The sequence below is a fragment of the Acanthopagrus latus genome, chromosome 4 (assembly GCF_904848185.1).
Source record: "Acanthopagrus latus isolate v.2019 chromosome 4, fAcaLat1.1, whole genome shotgun sequence".
Lineage (NCBI taxonomy): Eukaryota > Metazoa > Chordata > Actinopteri > Spariformes > Sparidae > Acanthopagrus > Acanthopagrus latus.
Window position 1 is genome coordinate 2906437 of NC_051042.1, and position 21085 is coordinate 2927521.

Consider the following 21085-nt stretch of genomic DNA (forward strand, 5'->3'; position numbering starts at 1 on the left):
AACTTTGTGAAATTAAAAGTGTCATTGTGAAATACGGTGTTATTAAGAAAAGTGAAATTATGAAATACAATGACATCAGAATATCTAGAAAAAAAATGGAGAATAGCCTATCTGCTTGCTTTTCCCGGGGCATAGCCTAGTCTTAGTTTTTTTTAGAATTTTTTGTTGTTGTTGTTGTCACAGCTTAGGCAGGCATATGTGGTTTTTCACACAAGGTCCGGTGTTCACCCAGGCCGGCCAGCAGCGACACAAACACAGGCCGGCAGTCAGCCAGCCGCAGCAGGTTAGCAGGAGATACCTGCTGAGAGTCAACAGTAAATGCTGCTGCTCATGTCACTGTTGCCCAACGATGCCAGCAGACCCAGAGTCCCTGTGCTGCAGTGAATTTAATGGCAGGGAGCTGTTTGTATGCTATTAGCTGCTGGATGAGCTCCTCTCACCTAACCATTAGCATCCTGTGGTGCTGTTTTTGTAGACAAGCTGAACTCTAAATACATTTTTAGTGATCTCTTAAAAAATAATTTCCCTTTTAATTTCTTTGTAAGTCTCAGAAAAACACTGATAGTCATATTTTATATTATCAGTGAATAGGTCTTAGAATCCTTTGTTGTTTGGTTTGTAGCATTTATCAAAATTCTTTTTTTAAGAACAAAATGGCCTGAGCTGTGAAGAATTAGAACAAGTAACTACATGTACAAAGAGACTGAATGTAGGCCTGAAGTGGAGGTTTTGGAGGATGTTCTCAGTGTTTTTGATTGAGCCTCCGCTTCTCAATATTAAAGCATCGACCCAGCAAACGGCATGTTGTCAATGACCAGGAGACACGCATCGATTGACCCACAACACACACTCAGGGAGGCTGTCAGGCAGAAAAATACTCACGCACACACTCTTACACACACATACACACACATACCTGTGAGGCAGAAATACACACACGAGTGCACAAAGTTGGCAGGTAGTTGGAGAAAAACACATCCTCAAACGCACTCACAAACAGACACACACACAGACTGAAACTGGGGAAAGTTGGCAGGGAGTTGCATTGAAATACACACACACACACACACACACACACACACACACACACACACACACACACACACACAGACATAGGTGCAGAACAAAGCCCTCCGAACATCTGTGCTCCCCCAGCAGCCTGACCTGACTAGCTGAGTAAATCTCGGTGCCGCGTTGTCTCTCAGCCTCCAGGGAGAATGTTTGCTGGCGTCGAGGCCTCAGGTGAGCCAGGACAAATGAATGATGCTGAGCTGCCGGATGGAGATTTAATCTCAGGGCTTTTTCAGCGTGCCACTCTGGGTAAATAGGCTGCAGGATGCAGCCCGAGTCTGCCTGCAGAGGAAACTGAAGGTTAAAGTAACTTGTCCTCGCCACTGTCGATAGGCACGCTCCAATAATAGCTACTTCATTCCCATCAGTGGGGAGGACTGAGGTGGCCAGTGACTATTTAGCAGCTGAATGCAACAAACCTAGATTGAATATTTACCTTCAGGAAATAAGGAAGTGGGGGCAACCTGTGCAAATGGAGAGTTCAAGAGTTTTTCAATTTTCCAGCCTTAGTTGTGGACATTGTAGTTTCCTCTGGAGAACCCATATTTTCTTTCACTAATTGGCTGCAGCTGTGCAGACATTATTCAACTGTTTTAAAGTCAGTTTCCAGTCAGTTGTAATATAAATTTGGAATCTCCTCACTTTGCCCAGCTGGTGGAGTAATGTACTGTCTACATATAAGTAGTATTACCATTGGCAAAATAAGTTAAACATTCTTGTTTGAGCTTCAAGAGTGAAGGAAAGAAATGATAATAACAGTCAGAGAGAAATAGAAATTGGGGAAATTGTTAACAGTTTAATCTTGTTTTAAAGAGGAACTTTTTGGGCACCAACATTATCAATAGTTTTTAAATTGTTGATAACAATTCACATCAACAGTATTATAGAAGTGCAATGCCACCTACATTACCCACAATACAACTTAGCCACTGAGTGATGTCACAATTTGTGGAGTTACCCTTCAATTCAACTGGACATAATTTAGCCAGCAAATCATTTTGGGGCAGTCCAGTGAGTTAGCTCTGCACTCTAGTAACACTGTCAGACTGATGATTTGTCAGACTCAGTTGTAAAACCACTAAATATATATATAATCCAGATATAGTCCTTTAATTATTCCAGGGCACATAGAATAAATTAGTGGAGTTACCCTTTAAGAAAGGTTTATGAAAGAGTGTTTCTCCCATGTGTCAAACACAAAGTAATGCACATGTGGCTGTGTTCCAATCTGATAGCATTAGATGGTCATTAATTCCTGAAAGATTTGAAAATAGAGTGACGTTTCTTTGTTTGTTTTCTGGACATATTTTAATACCTACAGTTTAACAGAGCACTGTGTAGTCTGGAGAGGAAATTTAAACACAATTCAATGTTAATAGTTACAATATTAATGTATTAAAATAAACGTGGCAATATTTATATTTATAGAACAGAATAAACAAGCCGTTCTCAGACGACAATTGGGCCCCCAGAACACTGTTTGACGCTAGAAAGGTGGCAGGGTCCGCCACATATAAACAAAGTAACACAGTATGAAATTGTGTCGTCCTTTAAGGCCAGTTTGTTTATTCAGTTCATTCAGAGTTGAAAAGGAAGAGCCTGTTTGTTTAGTTTGTTTAGGCATAAAGAAATCAGTCAATGCAGATCTCTCTCTTCTTCCCCAAAAACTACACTGTGCACCTTTGAGGCGCATTTTGGATGTCTGACTGTACCAGATCACAGCCCGTAACGTCTAATGCCTTCTAATGAGCCAAAAAAAAGGGATCTTTACAAACAAAACCTGGAGTAAAAGTGCAGAAAGAGTTCATCGAGCATCCATTGAAGGACTGATGAGAACAATGTGGAGCAGCCGAGGCAAACAAGTCAGAAAGAAAGGATGAAGCTAAATTAACAGTTACTGTTCTTCTGTGTCATTAATTTACATAACGACGAGATGGAAGTAAACATTTCCTGATACAACTGATAAAATATGATTAAAACAGATGCAATGAGATAAGAAATCCATCTATGAAATATCACTCCAACTCAACTGCAAAGCACAAGATAAAAGAAGTAAAAGTCACGACAACAATCAAATACTTCTCAGGAAAAGTTGGCCAAAGAAATATATCATATTCCATATATTATGCGCTGAAGAGAGTTTCTGAGCCTGCTGATAGATGACAACCTTCACAGTTTTACATTTTTTGGCATTTCACCAACTATCTCATCTAGAGAAGTGTAATGATGGGTGCAACAATAGAATAAGCTTCAATAGCTGGATCTTAAGCATGACAGGAGATAGTAAGGCCAACACTGATCCTCTAATGATCACGAATGATGGAGGAGTGCACTGAAGAGAATTAAAGTAAAAGAGGCCTAGGGATAAAGATTATTCATATTTCTTTAGGAAAGTACATCAGTAGAGAAGTAGAGATAGGATTCAGAGGGGAATAGATGTAAAGTCTGGAAACTCTTCAGACTTTAGGAAAAAAAAAAAAAACACTGTTCCTTTATCAGCCGAGAAAGTGTCAGAGACATTTGGCCTGAGAAATCCAGTCATAACATATTTAGAATTAAAATGTATGTGTATCGACTTAAGGATGTTTTTCTCAGCTCTTGGAAAGCAGATATTTTAGAGGATGAAGCTTTGACAGCAGTGATGTGTTAGCGTCCCTCGTGGGGCTCTCACCCAGCACACTGGCTGCCAGTTTCTGCAGACACTTCAGTTCTGATCTACTTTAAAACTGGGACATTTCTTCATATTTAACACTGATTTCAGAAATGATGGTTGAAGATACCATCTGACTGAAGCACCAGAGGAGCAGGTGCGATTTTTTATGAATCACCTCCTCAACGTGTTCATGTCCAACAGTCTGGAGACGTGACAAAAAGGGGAAAGAAATGAAAAACCGAGAGGAACAGTCACACTGAACTAGTAATCCGTTTCCATGAATGAGGAAACATTTCAGAGATTAAACCATTTGGTGATGTTCTTTTGGGTAAAGCCTCAGCAAACACTGCAAGAAATGAGTGCCTCCCATTTATAATCTCTCACAGAAAATCATTCAATCACAGGCGGCAAGGGTTCAGCAGCCAGAAAGAAGGGAAAAGTTTTGCCTGGCGATGGAGGAAAATCACAACTTCATAACTCAGAGACTGTTGGGCTTAAGTATTATTTAAACTGACCATTTGCTAAACCCCTCCCCTAGAGAGCAGATGTCCAGTAAGAAATTCACACCTCTAACTTTGTGCAAGTGTAGCCAGCCTGTTAAAGCAATGCACTAAGCTAATGAAGCTAACAGAGACCTTATACATAGAAAGAGTAGGTGGTGGTGGTAAACAGCAAATGTTAGCATACCAGGCTAAATTGAAACCTAACCTAATATAATAGCTGTTAAGTCTGAAAACAGAAAGTTATTCTTATTCTGGTGAATAAACAAATGAACTGAAAAAATCCCAACCATGAAGAAAAATACAGTCATAGTCATTGTCCTGGTCCGAGCTGATGTAAATCACCTCCATTCTTTATCTCCCATCCTCCAGAATATGTTTGTCTAAGAGGCTGTGTGGTGTCCAGCCATGTTTACTGGGAGGCCAACAGTGACTCCCTCGTCATCTGAGGTTGTGTTGTGGACAGACTCCATTCAGTTAACAGGGCCACTTAGCTCCATGGTGAACTGAGATACTGGCTTACAGCAGCAGTTAGCGGCTATGTTGACCCCTGTAGTTTTTAACGTCAAATTCTTTCCATTTCTGACAAATTACACCTTTTAAAAAAGACATGCTCACAAGTAGCACATCTGCTGTTAATGGCCACTGTGTGGAAGCAATTGAATGCAATCATATCATCAAGGCTAATGTTAGCAGCTCTGTCAGCCAGGTTTACTCTCTAGCAGTTCCAGCAAAAGAGTTGTTTGTAATTTTGTGTGAAAGTAAAAACTTGGATCTAACCTAAATAGGGTTATTAAGCTCTACACTGTTGTACACTATACAAGAAGCTGGGTCTTTGTTGGTGACATGCAGTTTTAGCTTTGTTCATTTAGCATGATTTCATGCTTCCCATTATGTGCATATTCAAGATTTGTTTTAAAATTAACCGGTAGAAAATAAAAAGGTAGCCTCATTAGCCAGCTACTAACAGTTGATGAAATATGCATATTTTAGTTGATTTATAGGAACATAATGTCTCCCATTTTCCTGGGAGATGCTGAATCTCATAATCAGATTCTCAAATACTGGTGCTGTGGATTGGCAGCTTCAGCGCCAATTCAGAGCGTCAGTATTTTACAACATACATATTCTTTCTCCACAAAGTTACATTGTTTTGCATTTAAATCAACAGTTGATGGTTACTGGTTAGAGATGAGAAGCTGCTTTCATTTACCTCTGTCTAAAATCAAGGACCTGTTGTTTCTACTTGTACTGAGAAATTCAATCGGCAGCCTAATTTTGTCCCCATCGACATTGTAAACTGTAGAGATAAGAACCAAAAGCTGACGGGTATATCAACATTAACTAAGGGGAGGATGATCCCTTCATCTGCAACAACACTGAAGCATCACTGACTGGCCTCAGAGTTTCAGGGCGCCTCTGTCTCTATTATGTTTGCTGATGACAGCCGATGGAACAGCTCATGGGCTCCTGCTGCAGGCACAGCAGTGTTTCCACAGTATACACTGTGTTGTGTGCTCGGAGTCCTCACTGACATATTTTATATGATATCTGTAAGACCACTCGTGTGGTTTAAAGAACCCACAGATGGAGGATGGATAAAGATCCTTGAAGTTTACTTGTCTGTAGGGGAGGCATTCGACTTGGCTAACAAGAATGTACGGTATGGGAAGCCTGAAAATATATTGTGAAAACAATGCATGATGTCTCTGAAGAATCATCGTCTGTAGTCACAGGCCAGCTTAAAAAAGCTGTCCAAAGGTATTGACTTAACTGTCCAAATGAAGTTAAGTCAAGTCTGCCAAAATAAAACAGCCTAACTTTGACTGCTGTGATGATGAGCACTCACGTATATTCTGTCATCTTTATTGAAATGTGTTGTGGTTAGAAACCATGTATAAATATAAAGCCATGCATACAGTATGTGCACATATTTATGGAAGCAGTGGAGTTTACATGGTAAACCTACAAGCCGTCATATTTTATTCAGGGTGAGGCATCCGGAGCAGTTCTGTTCCCGAGCCAACAACTCCTACGCCTCCTCAGCTCTTTCACACTGAGCCTGGCAGGTATGAGGGGGAAAAATGTTACCCCCGATACCCACCAGGCTCTATACTGTCTGTTTCATCATCCTGTCTTTTCTTCTATCTTGTTCTCCTATTCAGCTTGATACTCTCACAAGAGTCCAGATGTAACACTTTTGTTGGAGTAATTGATAGATTAAGAGACTGAGCTACAATTCTGTGATTGCTAATATTGTAAGCGTGATATGGTCATAGATGAATATCCCAAAATATCAGATCAGATCAGCTTGGTGTTTAGTGTTTGTAATGTTTGCGATACCCTTCTGGCTTCACACAGTGTTCTGTGGACCTCATGATGCTCTGCGGACATGTTGTTTAAATTGGTATGGAAATATATCAAATAAGAAATACAGAATAAACACCATATCATTATAAAGACTTCTCCACATTTTAAGACAATATACAGCATAGTCGTATGTCTCAATAATGATGTAAAACTGATATGTTCCCCAGCCCTAACTGCGAACAAGATCAAGAGGGGACAGGAAAAGATTAAAGGTTACAGTTTCCAAACTAGATGGACTAAAACGTCCAGTGAGTCTGAAATGATCCTGTTGGAGTGAGTTATTAGGAGAAATAGAATAAGAAGTATAGGGAGAGACAGAGGGACTGTTTTTTCTGACTCTGCTCTGATAGTTGTTTTGTTTGCCTCAGAAACAGACATTTTACAATTCTGTTCTCATTAGAAAATGTCCCCCGCGGTTCGTTTCAATGCCAACACTAATACCAAGGAATCCAGATAAGAGATTTGCAGCCCGGCAGGTCCAATGTCATCTCGCCGTTTATTTGCGCTTTAGAGATTTAAAACCACTTGAACCCTAATGTTGCCAATATTCTCTCTTAAGTAGCTTCAAAGTTGGATAAAACATTTATTATTAGTTTGACAAACACATCCAGTACTTGCTTTTTTCCACACTTACATAAAGAGAAATATTTAAATATTCAAGAGGTTTTTTTTCTGCTTTATTGATTCACCATTCCATCAAACAGAGAATTTAAGATGTCGAGTGCATCCCTTTGCGCACCCTCCATTGTAATTCATGAAATATGATCCACTGTGTCTTTAGAAACTCCAGATCTTGACTAGAATTTAAAATACTACAAAGTAGCTGCACCCACTGTGCAGCAGCTGCAGCTCTCATTACACTGTATCTGTCTCTCTCTTTGTATGCAATCTGACACTCAGGCGCCTTCATATTCTTCCCTTCTCGCTTTCTTCTTTTCCTCTTTTCCACTTGTTAATTCCCAGGTTTGAGAGATCAAGACAAAATATTAATTTGGGGGGTAAAGTTCTCATTCTAAAGTTATTTCTCTGCAAATATAGTGAGGCTTTCTGTCCTATAACAAGGTTGTAAAGCTTAATATCTGAGGTACATTTTTTATTTTTATTTTTTTTAAATGACTCTCACTCTCTTTTCTCTCCCTGTCTGTCTGTGTTTAGTTGTCCAGCACATAAAGCGGAGAGACATCATCCTGAAAAGGGAGTTGGGTGAAGGAGCCTTTGGTAAAGTCTTCCTGGCAGAGTGTTACAACCTCAGCCCCACCAAGGACAAGATGCTGGTGGCTGTCAAGGTACATCTTCACCGTGCCGCTGTATGTGTGTGTGTGTGTAGATGTGTGTTATGAATAGCATTACATAACCATGTGACATTTTGGGTAACAAGGAAACAGTTCTGTCCGCAGTACTTACTTCCTGCCAGCTACCTCTTAATCTCACTACTTAACACATTATATCATAGTAAAAGTGTGTGATATAATGAGGGGTTAAGTGTCAGACGATGGCTTTGTCAGAAATAACTCCCTAGTTACTATATAGTGAACTGTATATGATAGAAAAACAAAAAAGTAGGTAGTAGTAGTTGTAGTTAGGGTTACGTTTGGGGTTAGTTAACAGTACACTGTAAAATGTAACAAAGTTGTGTGAGCAGGCCAATATTGGTGTTACATTATGTTTGGACCTATCAGCAGGCCCTGCAGCTGTGCTGGCTATCAGTCATGGCCATCATAAATCTACTGATCCCTCTGGCAGGCGACATCATTCTCCAGCCCTGACCTAACTTACATTTAAGCTGCCTTTAAATCCGACTCTCTGCCGAGCAAAGAGCAGGTTCACAGTAGCGTGACCCAGCCTTATATCTACATTGTATCTGCTTAAGCTAAACTGCCATTGCTGGCCCTACTGGTTTTACAGGCAGGTAGTCCTGCCATCATCCTTACTTATCTACCTCCACTGGTCTTACAAAAAGTTTCCCATTACATCACAAAACTTTTTCTGCACCTGTAAAGTGTCCTTGAATCCTACCCTCATCCGAGCAACAGATGCTGACCCAGACTTATATCTGCATTCTAACTGCTAAGGTTAAAGTCCAGTAGCTGGGCCAACTGGCTTAAGGGACAGTTTCCTGTTAATGCCAAAGCCCACCATCATTATAAGTCTGATTCTACCAGGCTTATGGGGCTTCTCTGTACACATGGCTCAGCTTGACTCGGTATGTGGTCAGAGGAGCCGCTCTAAGTACTCTTCCTCCCCGCAGTGTCATTGGACAAGCTACGATGATTCAGTGAACATTTCCTATAACATCTTCACTATAAAAGTCCCCTGATATTTAGTTATTTAAAACCTTTGCTATGAAACAATAATGTCCCAGCTTCACCCAAATTGATGAATAAAGATGTACAGTTGTGTTCTGCACAGTAATCCGTGAGGTTTGGTCCTGAACAACACACTCCTCTTCTTCTTTTCATACATCCACCGCAGCGCCGTCAAATGAAGAAAGCCTTTAATGATGACAAATGAATATACGCCCCCCGAGTGCAGGGTTAGTCATCAAATGATTTTCACTAAACACTAAAACAGCTTTAAAAAAAAACCTACAAAAAGTCTTTTTTCGCCACTGTTGGGCCCAATACTGGTGCATAGCTGGAATATGGAGCAAGCCATATGTGAACAAAAAAAACACTAAAACAGTGATTTTGACTTCATGGGAACTTGTAACACACCCTGTAAGAGCTGAAAGTGAACACAAAGAAAGAGTAGATAACAGCAGATGTCTGAAGTACAAGCATGAACGTGGTCCATGAAGAGGCGAGGGAGGCGCACTTTGGCTCCAATTCAGAGATCATCCAATCCAGGCAACTTAGTGCAGGTAGACTGGTGATGGCGTGGTTCGGCTTGACATGGCCAAAAGCTTCCTTTACACTACCAAATACTGCTAGTTAGCTACCCCTCTGTTATAAACAGCTCTGTCAGTGATGATGCAATATGATGAGAGTTAGTAAGTATCCAGATCTCAAGTCACTTTTCACTCTTGATTAAACTGCTCAGAGTTGCATGGGGAGTCAAGACTGGAAATGTATGAGTGATTTCAGACACAGCCATAGTCTGTCTGACTCATTAGCTAGGCTAAGCTAACTGCCTCCAGACTGTAGTATAGTTAATGGGCACAAGTGTATTTCTCAAAATGTCAAACTTTTCCTCCAGATGACATTGACAAATATTTTTTTCTTCTCCCTGAATGCTGAATCTTCATCATTATACCAGTACCAATATGAAAATGTCACAAATTGACATTGTTGGTGGGGAGTATTGAGACACAATGTAGATCAAAACAGAAAGTCTTCTGTTTGGTGGGTCAGGACTCTCCCATGTGGGGCTGTGCGCCTCAACCTCTACCTGTCTTTGTACCTATTTAAAAGTAGTCCGAGGAACAGCCAAGGGACCGGCAATTACTGAGCAGCAAAGTTAATACCCCAGTGCACTTGATGCTTTGTTTTAAAGCACTTAAAGCATTTAGAAGCTTTGTCCCTCTGTGGTCGCTGACAGTGCTCAACATTAAGTTGTGCTTGGCAGCTTCCAAGTGTTAATTCAAGTATCTGTATGAATTTGAAGGTGGATGATGCTGAATGTGAGCTTGCAGACTCAGCAAACCTCCCCAGGATAAGAAAAAAAAAATGTTAGAAAAGCAGCCTGACCTTGACGACGGGAGAAGTTAGTGGGAGAGTTAAGATATGTCTGGCTGTCACTTCCTCACAGGATTAACAAAAAAAGAACATTCAAGAGCATTAAACTGTTTTATAATAATCCTCCTCTACAGGCTCCTCTTTATTTGTAAAAACACAGTGCGATGTGCATTTTCATCTGAACATGTTCTTGTCTGCGATAAAGCAGAAAGAGATTCTCTGAATACGCTTAAAGGTCAACAAAGGGAAAATTCATTGCAGCTCTTTCCCTCAATTTATCGTAGTCGAGCACTTGAAGGTATTGTTTTGGAGGGACGCCCAGACAAGAAACATTTCCTTAAGAGTGCGGTTTGATTTGGTAATAGAATTTTATGGCCATTTTACCTACTCTGTCGTACATCTCAACCACCTCCAGCACTTCCCTGCAAGAAGAGCACGTATGAGTAAATGTATTTCCATCCCAAGGTCTTTCCATCTGTAATAGCGTCAGCAGCAGGCTGGGGAAGCAGTTCTCAAGGCCAAGGAGATCAAGAGAAGCAACTAGCGGTTGCAGATGAAGTGTCAAGAAGAGTGTTTTTCCTCCAACCGAGGCTGCAGTGAGGAACATTACTGTGGTTATTCTGGGGTTTTTTTTCCGTCTTTTTTTTATGAGACGGAGCATCTTAACTGAGATTCCATCAAGACTTGGTATTTCATGTGTACTCCACATCAAAGGAGTTCAAGGCCCTTCATGTCCGATCATTTTACCAATGAGATCAATTTGTCTCAGTACAGTTGCTCCAGCCGGCTGCACCTGTACTCTCTGAACTCTAAGGCTGTAGTGATTCCTGGCCTATAAACTATGTTCAGGATTAATAGGTGGATATAATACATATCCACCTACTGTATATATTTGAAAAAACAAATGAGATAATGTTGTGCAATCAGGACTGACTGCTTCAAATTCCAAACTTTATTGATAAAGATAAAAGAAACATACCAGAGTTTAGTGTAAACTCAGTGGTGCGTTTACTGTCGACTATCAGGAGATCCCTGTCATCGAAGAGCAACTGAATTCCCCTGTTATTGTCACTGTTATCTGGTCTAGCTGGTGCTTGTACCGGTGGGGGTTGAGAAAGAGATGGGCAAACAAGAGAATCAACAACATGAGCTGGAGGCAGTAACAAAAGAAAACAGATTATGTGGTATAAAAATTTGTTCAGAGGATATTGTTTGGCTCCACCACAGCCAGGATAACATGATTTAGGGTCTACAACCATCTTAGGCACAGGAGTGCTTTAAACTAACCGCTGATGAGAGGATGCCAGCATGCTGACAGTGACAATCCTAACATGCTCATATTTGGGAGCTAACATTCAGTGTACATCCCAAGTGCCTTAGCATCCAAAAATCCAAAAACACTAAACACAGATGATTTATGCAACTAAGGCTAATCTGAATGTGAAGAACAAAATGTTGGGAAACGTCAACCTTTTGGATCCAATGGATGAAAAGTCAACAGATGACCACAATTATGAAGAATTACTGGGGATCTTCATGGTAATCCACCCAGCAGTTCTTGAGCCATTTCACTCAAATACATTACCAACAACCTCATGACTTTGCTAGAACCAAGGCCAGGAGACCAGCAAGACTGTAGGATTCAGCCTCTGGTGACTGTGAATGTGCTGCCTGAGTCTAACGCGATGAAATAGTGGAGTTTAAGCCTGCTTACATGAATCATCACTGGAATTTGCCGTCTGACTGGCACAAGGGACTGTGAGGGCTGCGAAGGATGTGAGTTGAATCAGAAGTCAGAAAAAAAGGAGGCTTTAGAATGGGGCAGCCTATTACCATTGATTCTAATGTTCACCTTTTCTTAATGTGTGAATGTCTTTATTTTCCCTTGCAGACACTTAAAGACCCCAACTTGTCAGCCAGAAAGGACTTCCAGAGAGAGGCAGAGCTTCTTACCAATCTGCAGCACGACCACATTGTTAAGTTCTACGGGGTGTGCGTTGATGGAGACCCTCTCATCATGGTGTTCGAATACATGAAGCATGGAGACCTCAACAAGTTCCTCAGGTCAGTTCCTCACTGACATTAATCCCATTTAACCTTAATTTACCAGGCTGGTGCTGGCTGAGCAAATTAGAATTTCATCATATGAACCGACAGAAACAGACTAAAGTGGGTGAAAGCAATTACGTTGCAAGTGTGTGTGTGTGTGTGTGTGTGTGTGTGTGTGTTCCCACCTGTGCTAGGAGCCTTTTAAGTCATGGTGCTGGTTGGACCGTTAGATTGACGTTTCCACCAATTTATTGACAGTATGTAAATGTTGAACTTAAGTCAGTCTAGGAAAAATAATTCTTTTTTCAAAATCCTACTGCCGATAAAATATCCAGCTTACTTCAGAGCTTTCTGGGTTAGCAAACATGAGCGCTTTAGTGCTTTTGTTCCATAATGTCAGACTGTACCGAGGGAAGTGACCTCTGATAAGCTTTAACAAAAGCGACATGATGCCGGTACAGCGACGCTTTGGTAATAAGAAGCTTCACTGGGGTTGATGTCAGTGTGCACAGGAGCAGTCTGGGATAGAAGTGTGTTGTTTCGAGTGTGTCGACAGCGGCAGTGTGTGTGTGAGCGTGTGGTCTATCTTGTTTTTGAAGTTTGAGCAGTAGTTAAAAAGATGACATGTCACGATTTGAGTGTGAGAGTGTGTGTGTGTGTGTGTGGATTCAAGAGTGCGTGAAGACTTTCTGTTGGGAAATCATTCCTGAAATGAAAGGCAATGTCGCGAATGATGAAATTCTTTCATGCAAGGTGCAAGACGAGGATGATTTTTGGTCTATTGGTCCTGTTGGTCACATTTAACAAATGAGATGTGTGGAGAATCTGTCGGAATGAACGGAGTATCTGATGTGCGAGGTCCAGCTCAACCTTCAGATAATCAGAGGGCGGCCTGTGCTCATTCAGCCACTACAAATGTCTGTGAAGTTAAATAGAAGTGGAGAGACAAGAAGACACACACTTGGGAAGAGTTCTGCTAATCCCTCTACAGTGGAATCCAGTTATTACACACACACTTTTAAAACAAAGAACATTGAATTACACTAAAACTGAGAGATAGTGAGAGAATGACAGCCTGAGAGAAGTTGTTCTGGTAAATGTGTGCAACTCCATTGCTTGACAGGCTGGAAGAGATCAAAATGTTGAGACAATCACCAAACTGCTCTTAAACCACCAAAGACTTGTATAACAGCCACAGAATTAATAAAAAAAGAGTGCAGACACTTAACAGTTTATCATTGCAATTAAATCTGCTTGTAGGTTATAGTTAATTTTTTTAACACCTCTAACACTCATTCTTTATTATGCAAATTATTCTTAATAGGTGGAAAAGGGCACCAACACTACCAGAATAAGGCTTTATTAGCAGTGTAAGGAGCTTTGGTGTACTTATTAAAGGGGCAGTCAAGTTACTGTCTGACATGCTGCAAAGGCATTAAAGGTTCATACAGGCGGTCATCGCTTAAAGTTATACCAGACAGCTCCGCTCAAAGACCGCTCTCTGCTCACCTAAAATTTCATTCAGCTCCGGTGAAATTGCTCCACGTTCGCTCAGATTTAAAAGAGGGAGCAATTCCTGATGTTTTCCACTGAATTAGCGTGGGACACAGTGCCTGATGTGGCCTAAACTGACGTGCAGCGGCTTTGTTGCTGGAGAGAGCCTGTCGATTGAAACCCTTTTCAGTTTGTAAAGAACAGCAGATTGTTTTGGGCTGTCACCTCGTCTTCCTTCTGTGTTCTGTCTGTTTGAGCCAGTGGATGGCCTTGTACTGCTAGCGGTATCGCAACGGAACTATCGCTCTGGCCTTTGGATTAAAACCTGCTCTGCGCTCCGACTATATTTCGCACGCTCACATGCCCTGTCACCAATTTTAACAAATTTCACCGTTTAAGAATATTCCACCAATATACAACAATACCCAGAAAGTGCAGGTTAGCTAGACATTAGCCCATGCTTAGTAGAAGTGTTACCTGTGTGGAAAGAAAGAACTTAGTTGTACTTAAAAATAAAGATTATAAAACTCCATAATCAATAAGAATTCATCAAATCAATGTTATTCTTTGTAACCCAGAGCTCACGGTCCAGATGCCATGATCCTGGTGGATGGCCAGCCACTGCAGTCCAACGGAGAGCTGGGCCTATCCCAGATGCTGCACATCGCCACCCAGATTGCCTCGGGCATGGTCTACCTGTCCTCCCAGCACTTTGTCCACAGAGATCTGGCAACTCGTAATTGTCTGGTGGGTAACGGCCTGCTAGTCAAGATTGGAGACTTCGGCATGTCCAGGGACATCTACAGCAGTGACTACTACAGGGTAAGACTTCACCTTATTTATACTTGTCCTTTGCCATCAAAGTACTGAGAGCTGGAGAGGTTTCAGAGTTCACACTGTCGATCAATGCCACATTTCAAATGTGTCTTCCATAGTCACCTTGGCTCAGTAACAAAACTCAACAACAAATCCACTTTTTGGTTCTTTAAAGTAGCTGCTGGCCATCACCATGCCTGCTTTCTGTACTATTTAATGTGAGGCAACTATGGTGCAAGCATGAGTGGATTCCACCTTACTCAAAAAGTAATTTTAGCTGTGGATGTTCTTTACTTTTGACTTTGTTTATAATTAGGTCCGAAACAACTCTGAACATATCCTCCTGGGCTGCTAACAAAAAACATATTTCAAAGGGGTGAAGACTGCTCCGCTCTCCTGGGTCATTTTTTGTTTATAAGTTTTTGTTTCCATCTTTCTTTCCGAAAGGAGAGTTAAAAGCTCTCCCTCCCCAGAGCAGCCCCAGGCCCAACACCAGCCCTCATACATTCATACTGTACGAAGATGGGAAGGTTGAGCAGTGCGATAGAAGACGAGCCTGCTCAGCCCCCAGCCTGATGCTTCAAGGCTTGTTTATATAGCTTCCAATTCATGTCCTCTCTACTGTTTAACACGATTAGCAACTCTGAACGCTGCAAACCAGGCGGCAACTGCTGGGCTGAAAAATTTAGTATTTTTGCTGAATAAATAAGTGGAAACTATGAAGCGATGGCTGCAACAGATCTGGATTCCTTCAACAGCCTGGTCTTGTGAAATGACTTTAGGTGCACCTGATCCTGTTGTCCCAGCGTGACAGCTGGGCCGGTTCGGACTTTGCTAGGGGCAACGCCAGCAGTTATGAAGTACTTGCCTGCTGGGTGAGCAGCGCTGCACACATAAAATCATTTGTAAGGAGATTTGAGCGAGATGTCTTTAGTGTTTGGTACATGGCTCCTGTATGCACACCATCTGTGTGGTGTGTGTATTATTAAAATCTGAATATTTTGTGTGGGTTGTTAAAGAATTATGGAAGGATTCCGTGTGTGTGTGTGTGTGTGTGTGTGTGTGTGCGTGTGTGGGTGTGTGTCCGTGTGTGTATGTGTGTCCGTGTGTCCGTGTGTGTGTGTGTGTGTGTGTGTGTGTGTGTCCGTGTGTGTATTGTTCAGTGCAGGCTGTGGATATGGCTGAGTGTGTGTCAGCAGAACTAATCTTACTAACTGGCATTGAGGACGTTTCAGTAGAAACAGAAAATCAGTCATGCATAATTCTATAAAAGATCTGATTACAGCAGACCAGTGGTGTTGGAAGACTGTTGAGGTTGAACAACGTACAAGTTATCAACAACATGAACATATGCACCTTTCATGTTATGTCAGTAAACCCTGTTTGGCAGCTATATTGAGTTCTCTGGTGCAATTTGTAAAAATATTTGAATTACAGAAAATCAAAGTCCTTTCTGGTTCTCTGTGACTCAATGGCATGTTCTGAAATATAATATTCAAAGCTTACTGAGGGTGTAGCTTACCGGGTATATAAAACTCCACTTAGGTCTTGAATACTCATTATAAGCTCTTTGTAGAGGAGAATAATTGGGTGTTTGGACACTGGCAGCTTCATGTAGGCCAGTTAAATGGTTACCATGGCAGATCTCATGCTATTCATTTTTCATGTTGAACAAATACTGCAGCATCAAGTCTCCCTGATACAGTAATAGGAGTATGCATGCATATTATTTGTGTTTTATTATTATGTGTATTATTGTGTTGTTCCCATTGAAAAGGTGCTATTGATAATATTCAGTCACAGCATGGGGCACTTCATCTCCCTCTTCCATTTTATTACCATTACAACACTGCTAATGTTCAAATCATCTGCCTCCTGGTTGCACTACCTTACTTTACCTTTACTTACCTTGTGACCAGACATTAACTTTGCTAATCCCAGCTAGTTTACATTAGGGGCTTTGGTACAGTGGTACACTATGCTGGCCACATGCATTAGAATTCAGCATTTTTTTAATTTTATCTCCACAAACTGGCGACTACTAAGACGGTTGATGCCAAGCAAAATGCCACATGATATGACGTTATACTATTGGCTGACCTACCTTGGAAGAACCTGGAGTAGAATTTTTCTGCAGACATACACAAAGCAATGATTTGACAAATATTGTTATTAATGGGACCAGAACTAAAGCAGAGTGTATCAGAGAGAGAGTACAGTATGAGAAATGTGCTTTTGAGCACTAAAGTATATAAACTTTTTCCAGCGGTAAACCAAAAAGAAAATCATGAACCTGAAAATTTGCATAATACTCCTCCTTTAACTTCTGCCAAGAGAAAGCTTGTTTAGAAGCCGTAGTTTTAGATAGCAGCTTATTCTTGGAATGTTCTGGCATTCATCTACCTCCTTAAATGTGTGTCTAACTAGTTCAATTATTTTCCATTACAAAATGTCTTTTTTTTATGGGAATACACACTAATGCTTATATCTGTCATATAGTGTATGTAATTACAGCTGGAAAACCAAGAGACAAAAAGAACAGCCAGATACACAGAAACATTAGGTGACATATATTTAATTTTATGTATTTTGTATTATGTATGTTTGTGAAGCACACCAAGAATGTCAGTTGGTATCACACTTGAGTGTAGACAGTTAAGTAACAAGCACCAGGACTTTCATCCACTTTGACTGTGGGTGCACTGGGCAGCACCCACTTTATGTGTGTAGAACAGTGGGAGCTCAGGTGGACAAGTAAAGGACAAAACTGAGCGTGTTTTCTTGTTGTGGCCCAAATAACAGCTCATCTAATTGTCTCTGAAGACTAAGTCACAGCTGATTTAACAGGCAGATACTGCTCAGACGAAAGATTAAATGGTTCAGCTGATTGTTCTTGCCCGCACGATTATAGGCCTATTACATAGGTGCTGTGAGGTAACTGTTCCGTCAAAAGACAGCCAGAGTGTAACTGCAGGAGGGTCTGTAGATATAAGACCTAATGGGAGAACAAGGAGCTGCAAGTATAGTCTAGAGGGAGTATGAGGGTGATGTAGAGGGAGTATGAGGGTGATGTGGGGTAAAAGCACAAACCAAGGCTTCAAGCCAGGACTGCACTGCCCAACATAGGCAATGTTCATAAATGAGAAGCCTGTGAGGGATCATGTCCTTGAAACTACTCTGGAGGCTGATGCTGGTTGGTCAGAGTGTCTATGCAGACAGCGGGTGGACCAGTGAGCGAAAAGGTGGACCTCCCAGCCCATTACACTCCTCAGTGACAGGTGAAAAGAAGCATCTGGTGACTCCATATGTATCTATGCAGACTCTGCCTCAGCTAACAGTGAAGTTAGCGGTGAAAAGACAGGCTCGTCCAAATGGGATAAAGGGGAAAAATGCAGCAAGATTCTTTGTAGAAGTGTGTCCCAAAATCACTCCAAATTGCTTTATTTACTCACTAGAACAGATTCTTGTGCATCTGACAACCAGAAAATACATTCTCTGATCACAACTAACCACACACGTGAAGACGACAATTAATATCCCTTGCAGCAGTATAGAAAGAAATGAGCCAGTCTGAGGGAATTTTTTCATTTTCAGTCAAATGTTGGTTCCTCCTATCAAACTCAGTGGTGAATTTATTGGGGAAATTTTAGCAAGTTGAATAATTTATTGAATAATTTAGTGATTCAGCACACAAACACATACACTGCAGTGAGGGATGGAAAGTAACTCTTGCAAATCTGTTGGATTAGGCAGCAACCAGAGAAAGAGTTTGTAAAAAAGACCAGCGTCTCAGATTCAGGGTTCTATATGTAGATCTGTGTGTGGCATGCCTTGTGTGAAGCTGCTGTTTGGTGCGTTGTGATAGCATCACCACCCGCCTACACAGAGGAATATTGACAGAGCCCAGAGATAAGGAGCTCCTAACAGTATTGGACACTTTCCCTGTGTTGAGTGATTATAAATAGCAGCGCCCTGCCAAGAACACAATCCTCCCATCGCTGACTAGTCGTATTGACGCGTGTTGCCCTCTGGGACTCCCGAGACACTTTGCAGCAGGAGGGAACAACTTCTAGAAAGAGATGAATATTGTCCTAAATCACATCCATCTGTCATATCCTCCTGCTCCGCCTGCACTGAATACGCTTTTGTGTTGTTTCAAAAGAGACAGCTGCAAAACCTGCAAAGGCCGACAGCAGCACCGGTGCCGCTATGTAGGTGTTTTATACGGCTGCCTCACAATATATCAGGTAATGTTTTTTTTCTGAGTTCAGAGAGTCAAGCACTGAATTATGCATGTTTAGGTAGGTATAAATGACAGTGAATGCTCAAAAGGGGCCTCTGCATTAAAGGAGCAAGTAGGGAGACGGGTTGAAATGCTGGTTTTTATCAGACATGTTAAGGAACAGCGTCTAAAGGACGGATGGAGGAGCTCATACAGGGACTCTATCAGTCTGCAGCTCTCATAGTGACGACAGGTTTCTTTATATTGAATGTAATTTTTAATACAGAACAAAGTTATGAGTAAAATATGCAGTGAAGTTAATTTGTCCCTTGACAGCTAATTCCTCTCATAACATCCAGTGACTAGGGTTGCAACAGTACAGATGTCCAAGTTTTGTTGGAGTTGCATTTCAGTAAAACTTTGATGTATTGATGTTTCTTTAATCTATTTTCCACAGATAGTGTCAGTTTGTTCCACCTAATTCTACCTCAAGTTATCTGATTATGGGCAGCTTCCTCTGGAGTCACTAAAGACTTTATACTCATTTTTTCCAACAGTAACCCCCTGTAAACATACCCCTCAAGTGTAGAATTAGTGGAGTTACCCTTTAAGCAGTAAACAGTGAACTTAGAAACATGGTAGGGCGACGGCATCTAACATGCGTCAGCACGTTTCCACTCACACACCACGAAGCTGCCGACAACGCAGACACACTGTCCTCGTCCGTTACACCACTCGCTATCCACAGCAGTGGCATAGTTCGCTGGGAACCTGACATTTTCCTGAGACAGCTGATTTGATTTGAAAGTCAGTGTCTTGTTTTTTGGGTTGTTTACTTCTTCTGCTTTTGTTGTTAAATGGCAGTTGGCATCAGCTTTTTAGTGTCACCTACTGGATTGGAGTGTAGATCTGAACAGTCCGACACTTTCCATGTGATGTCCGCACAACAACAGCACTGTACTTGGTTTTGTTTAATCTTGAGTCTTAGAAAGCTGCTCCCTGATTTGTTACAGTAATTCATTTTCTTTATAGTAATTTGTGTCAAAGGTGCCATAGAATTGGTCACCTGTCAAATTTTTGCTCAAAACAACTAGGGAACCGCCAATCAACAGAATAACTAATGAATTCTAACGCTAGCTGTTGTTAGCTAGTTAGCCCAGTTAGCTGTGCAGGTAGCAGTCCAGACTAGGAGGTCAGACAACCATGAAAGTGTTGGTGTTTACAGCGCTAGCACAGGAGCTTTGGATGGGTTGGCAGGGGCACAGTACACAAACACAACAAACTGTTATTCTTCACATTCTGTCGATAATCTTAATTCAATTTGTAATGTTTTTAACTAATTACTTGCATATTGCACCTTTAAAATATAGATTCCTGGTGGCATGGGAAAAAAAAAAACATTCTGGCTTTCTGACATGTGCAGGTAGACTGCAATCGTAGATGCTGGTTCACCTAGAAAAGGAGAGAAGTGGCTTCAAACAGCTCATTAAAGCTAAATTATGAACTGTGACATATAGCTTCCTGTCAGAGGAGAAGATGTAGAGGCTTCTAGTTTCTACTTTTTTTGGTAGAGTATTACAAATTCCTCAGAATTTCCTCCAGAGGCTTGCTTGCAGTGTGAGTGTTTTCATTTAGCAGTTGCAGGGTTTTGTTCCTCATTGTGCAACGCTGTCTGAATGTAAAGAAGGACGATGTTGCAAAAACAGAAAGCACTGGTCCAGCTAAAGTTACTGAGGTGCAAGAAAGCAACAATGGATGTCTTGCCCTTAACATTTGAGCAGGAAAGAAAAAAAGTTTTAAAGCCAGGATATGCATTTGTGAATGGTGGACTAATGACTATCAAACACTGTAACATTGTTAGAGTCTAATGACTCAGTTTCAAGGACTTGGTGTTCTTTGTGACTCTGCCAGGAAGCCTCTGCCTACCTGCATTGCTTTTCTTTGAAGAAAAATGGTCCCCAGGTTTCTACTGTTTCAAGGATCAAACAGACACTCCTCTGCTGCATTATTTATCAAGCACAAGCTCCTCAGAACTGTATGCAGCTTGGTGCTAATGAGTACACAGGCCATATTTATTACTGCTGGGTGAAGGGATAAAAAAACTGTTCAGCCTCTCCCCTTGGGTCTTTTTTTCCTTTTTTTTCTAGTCCAGCGCTCCTGTCTGACATGATCTGAGAAATTAGGGAGATGCTACTGTTGACATAAGAGGAAGTCTGGCTTTAGATGCCCCAAGAAA

At 41.3% G+C, this 21085-nt stretch overlaps 1 protein-coding gene across 4 annotated transcripts in view; it reads left to right on the forward strand.

Moving 5' to 3' along the window:
* ntrk3b (neurotrophic tyrosine kinase, receptor, type 3b) overlaps positions 1–21085 on the forward strand; it is a 191991-nt gene that overhangs the window by 151635 nt on the left and 19271 nt on the right. For all 4 annotated transcript variants that reach the window (XM_037096655.1, XM_037096654.1, XM_037096653.1 and 1 more), the window contains 3 exons: positions 7750–7880; positions 12160–12332; positions 14390–14633. In XM_037096655.1, coding sequence (XP_036952550.1) covers positions 7750–7880; positions 12160–12332; positions 14390–14633 — 548 coding nt within the window. The remainder of the gene's footprint in view (positions 1–7749; positions 7881–12159; positions 12333–14389; positions 14634–21085) is intronic.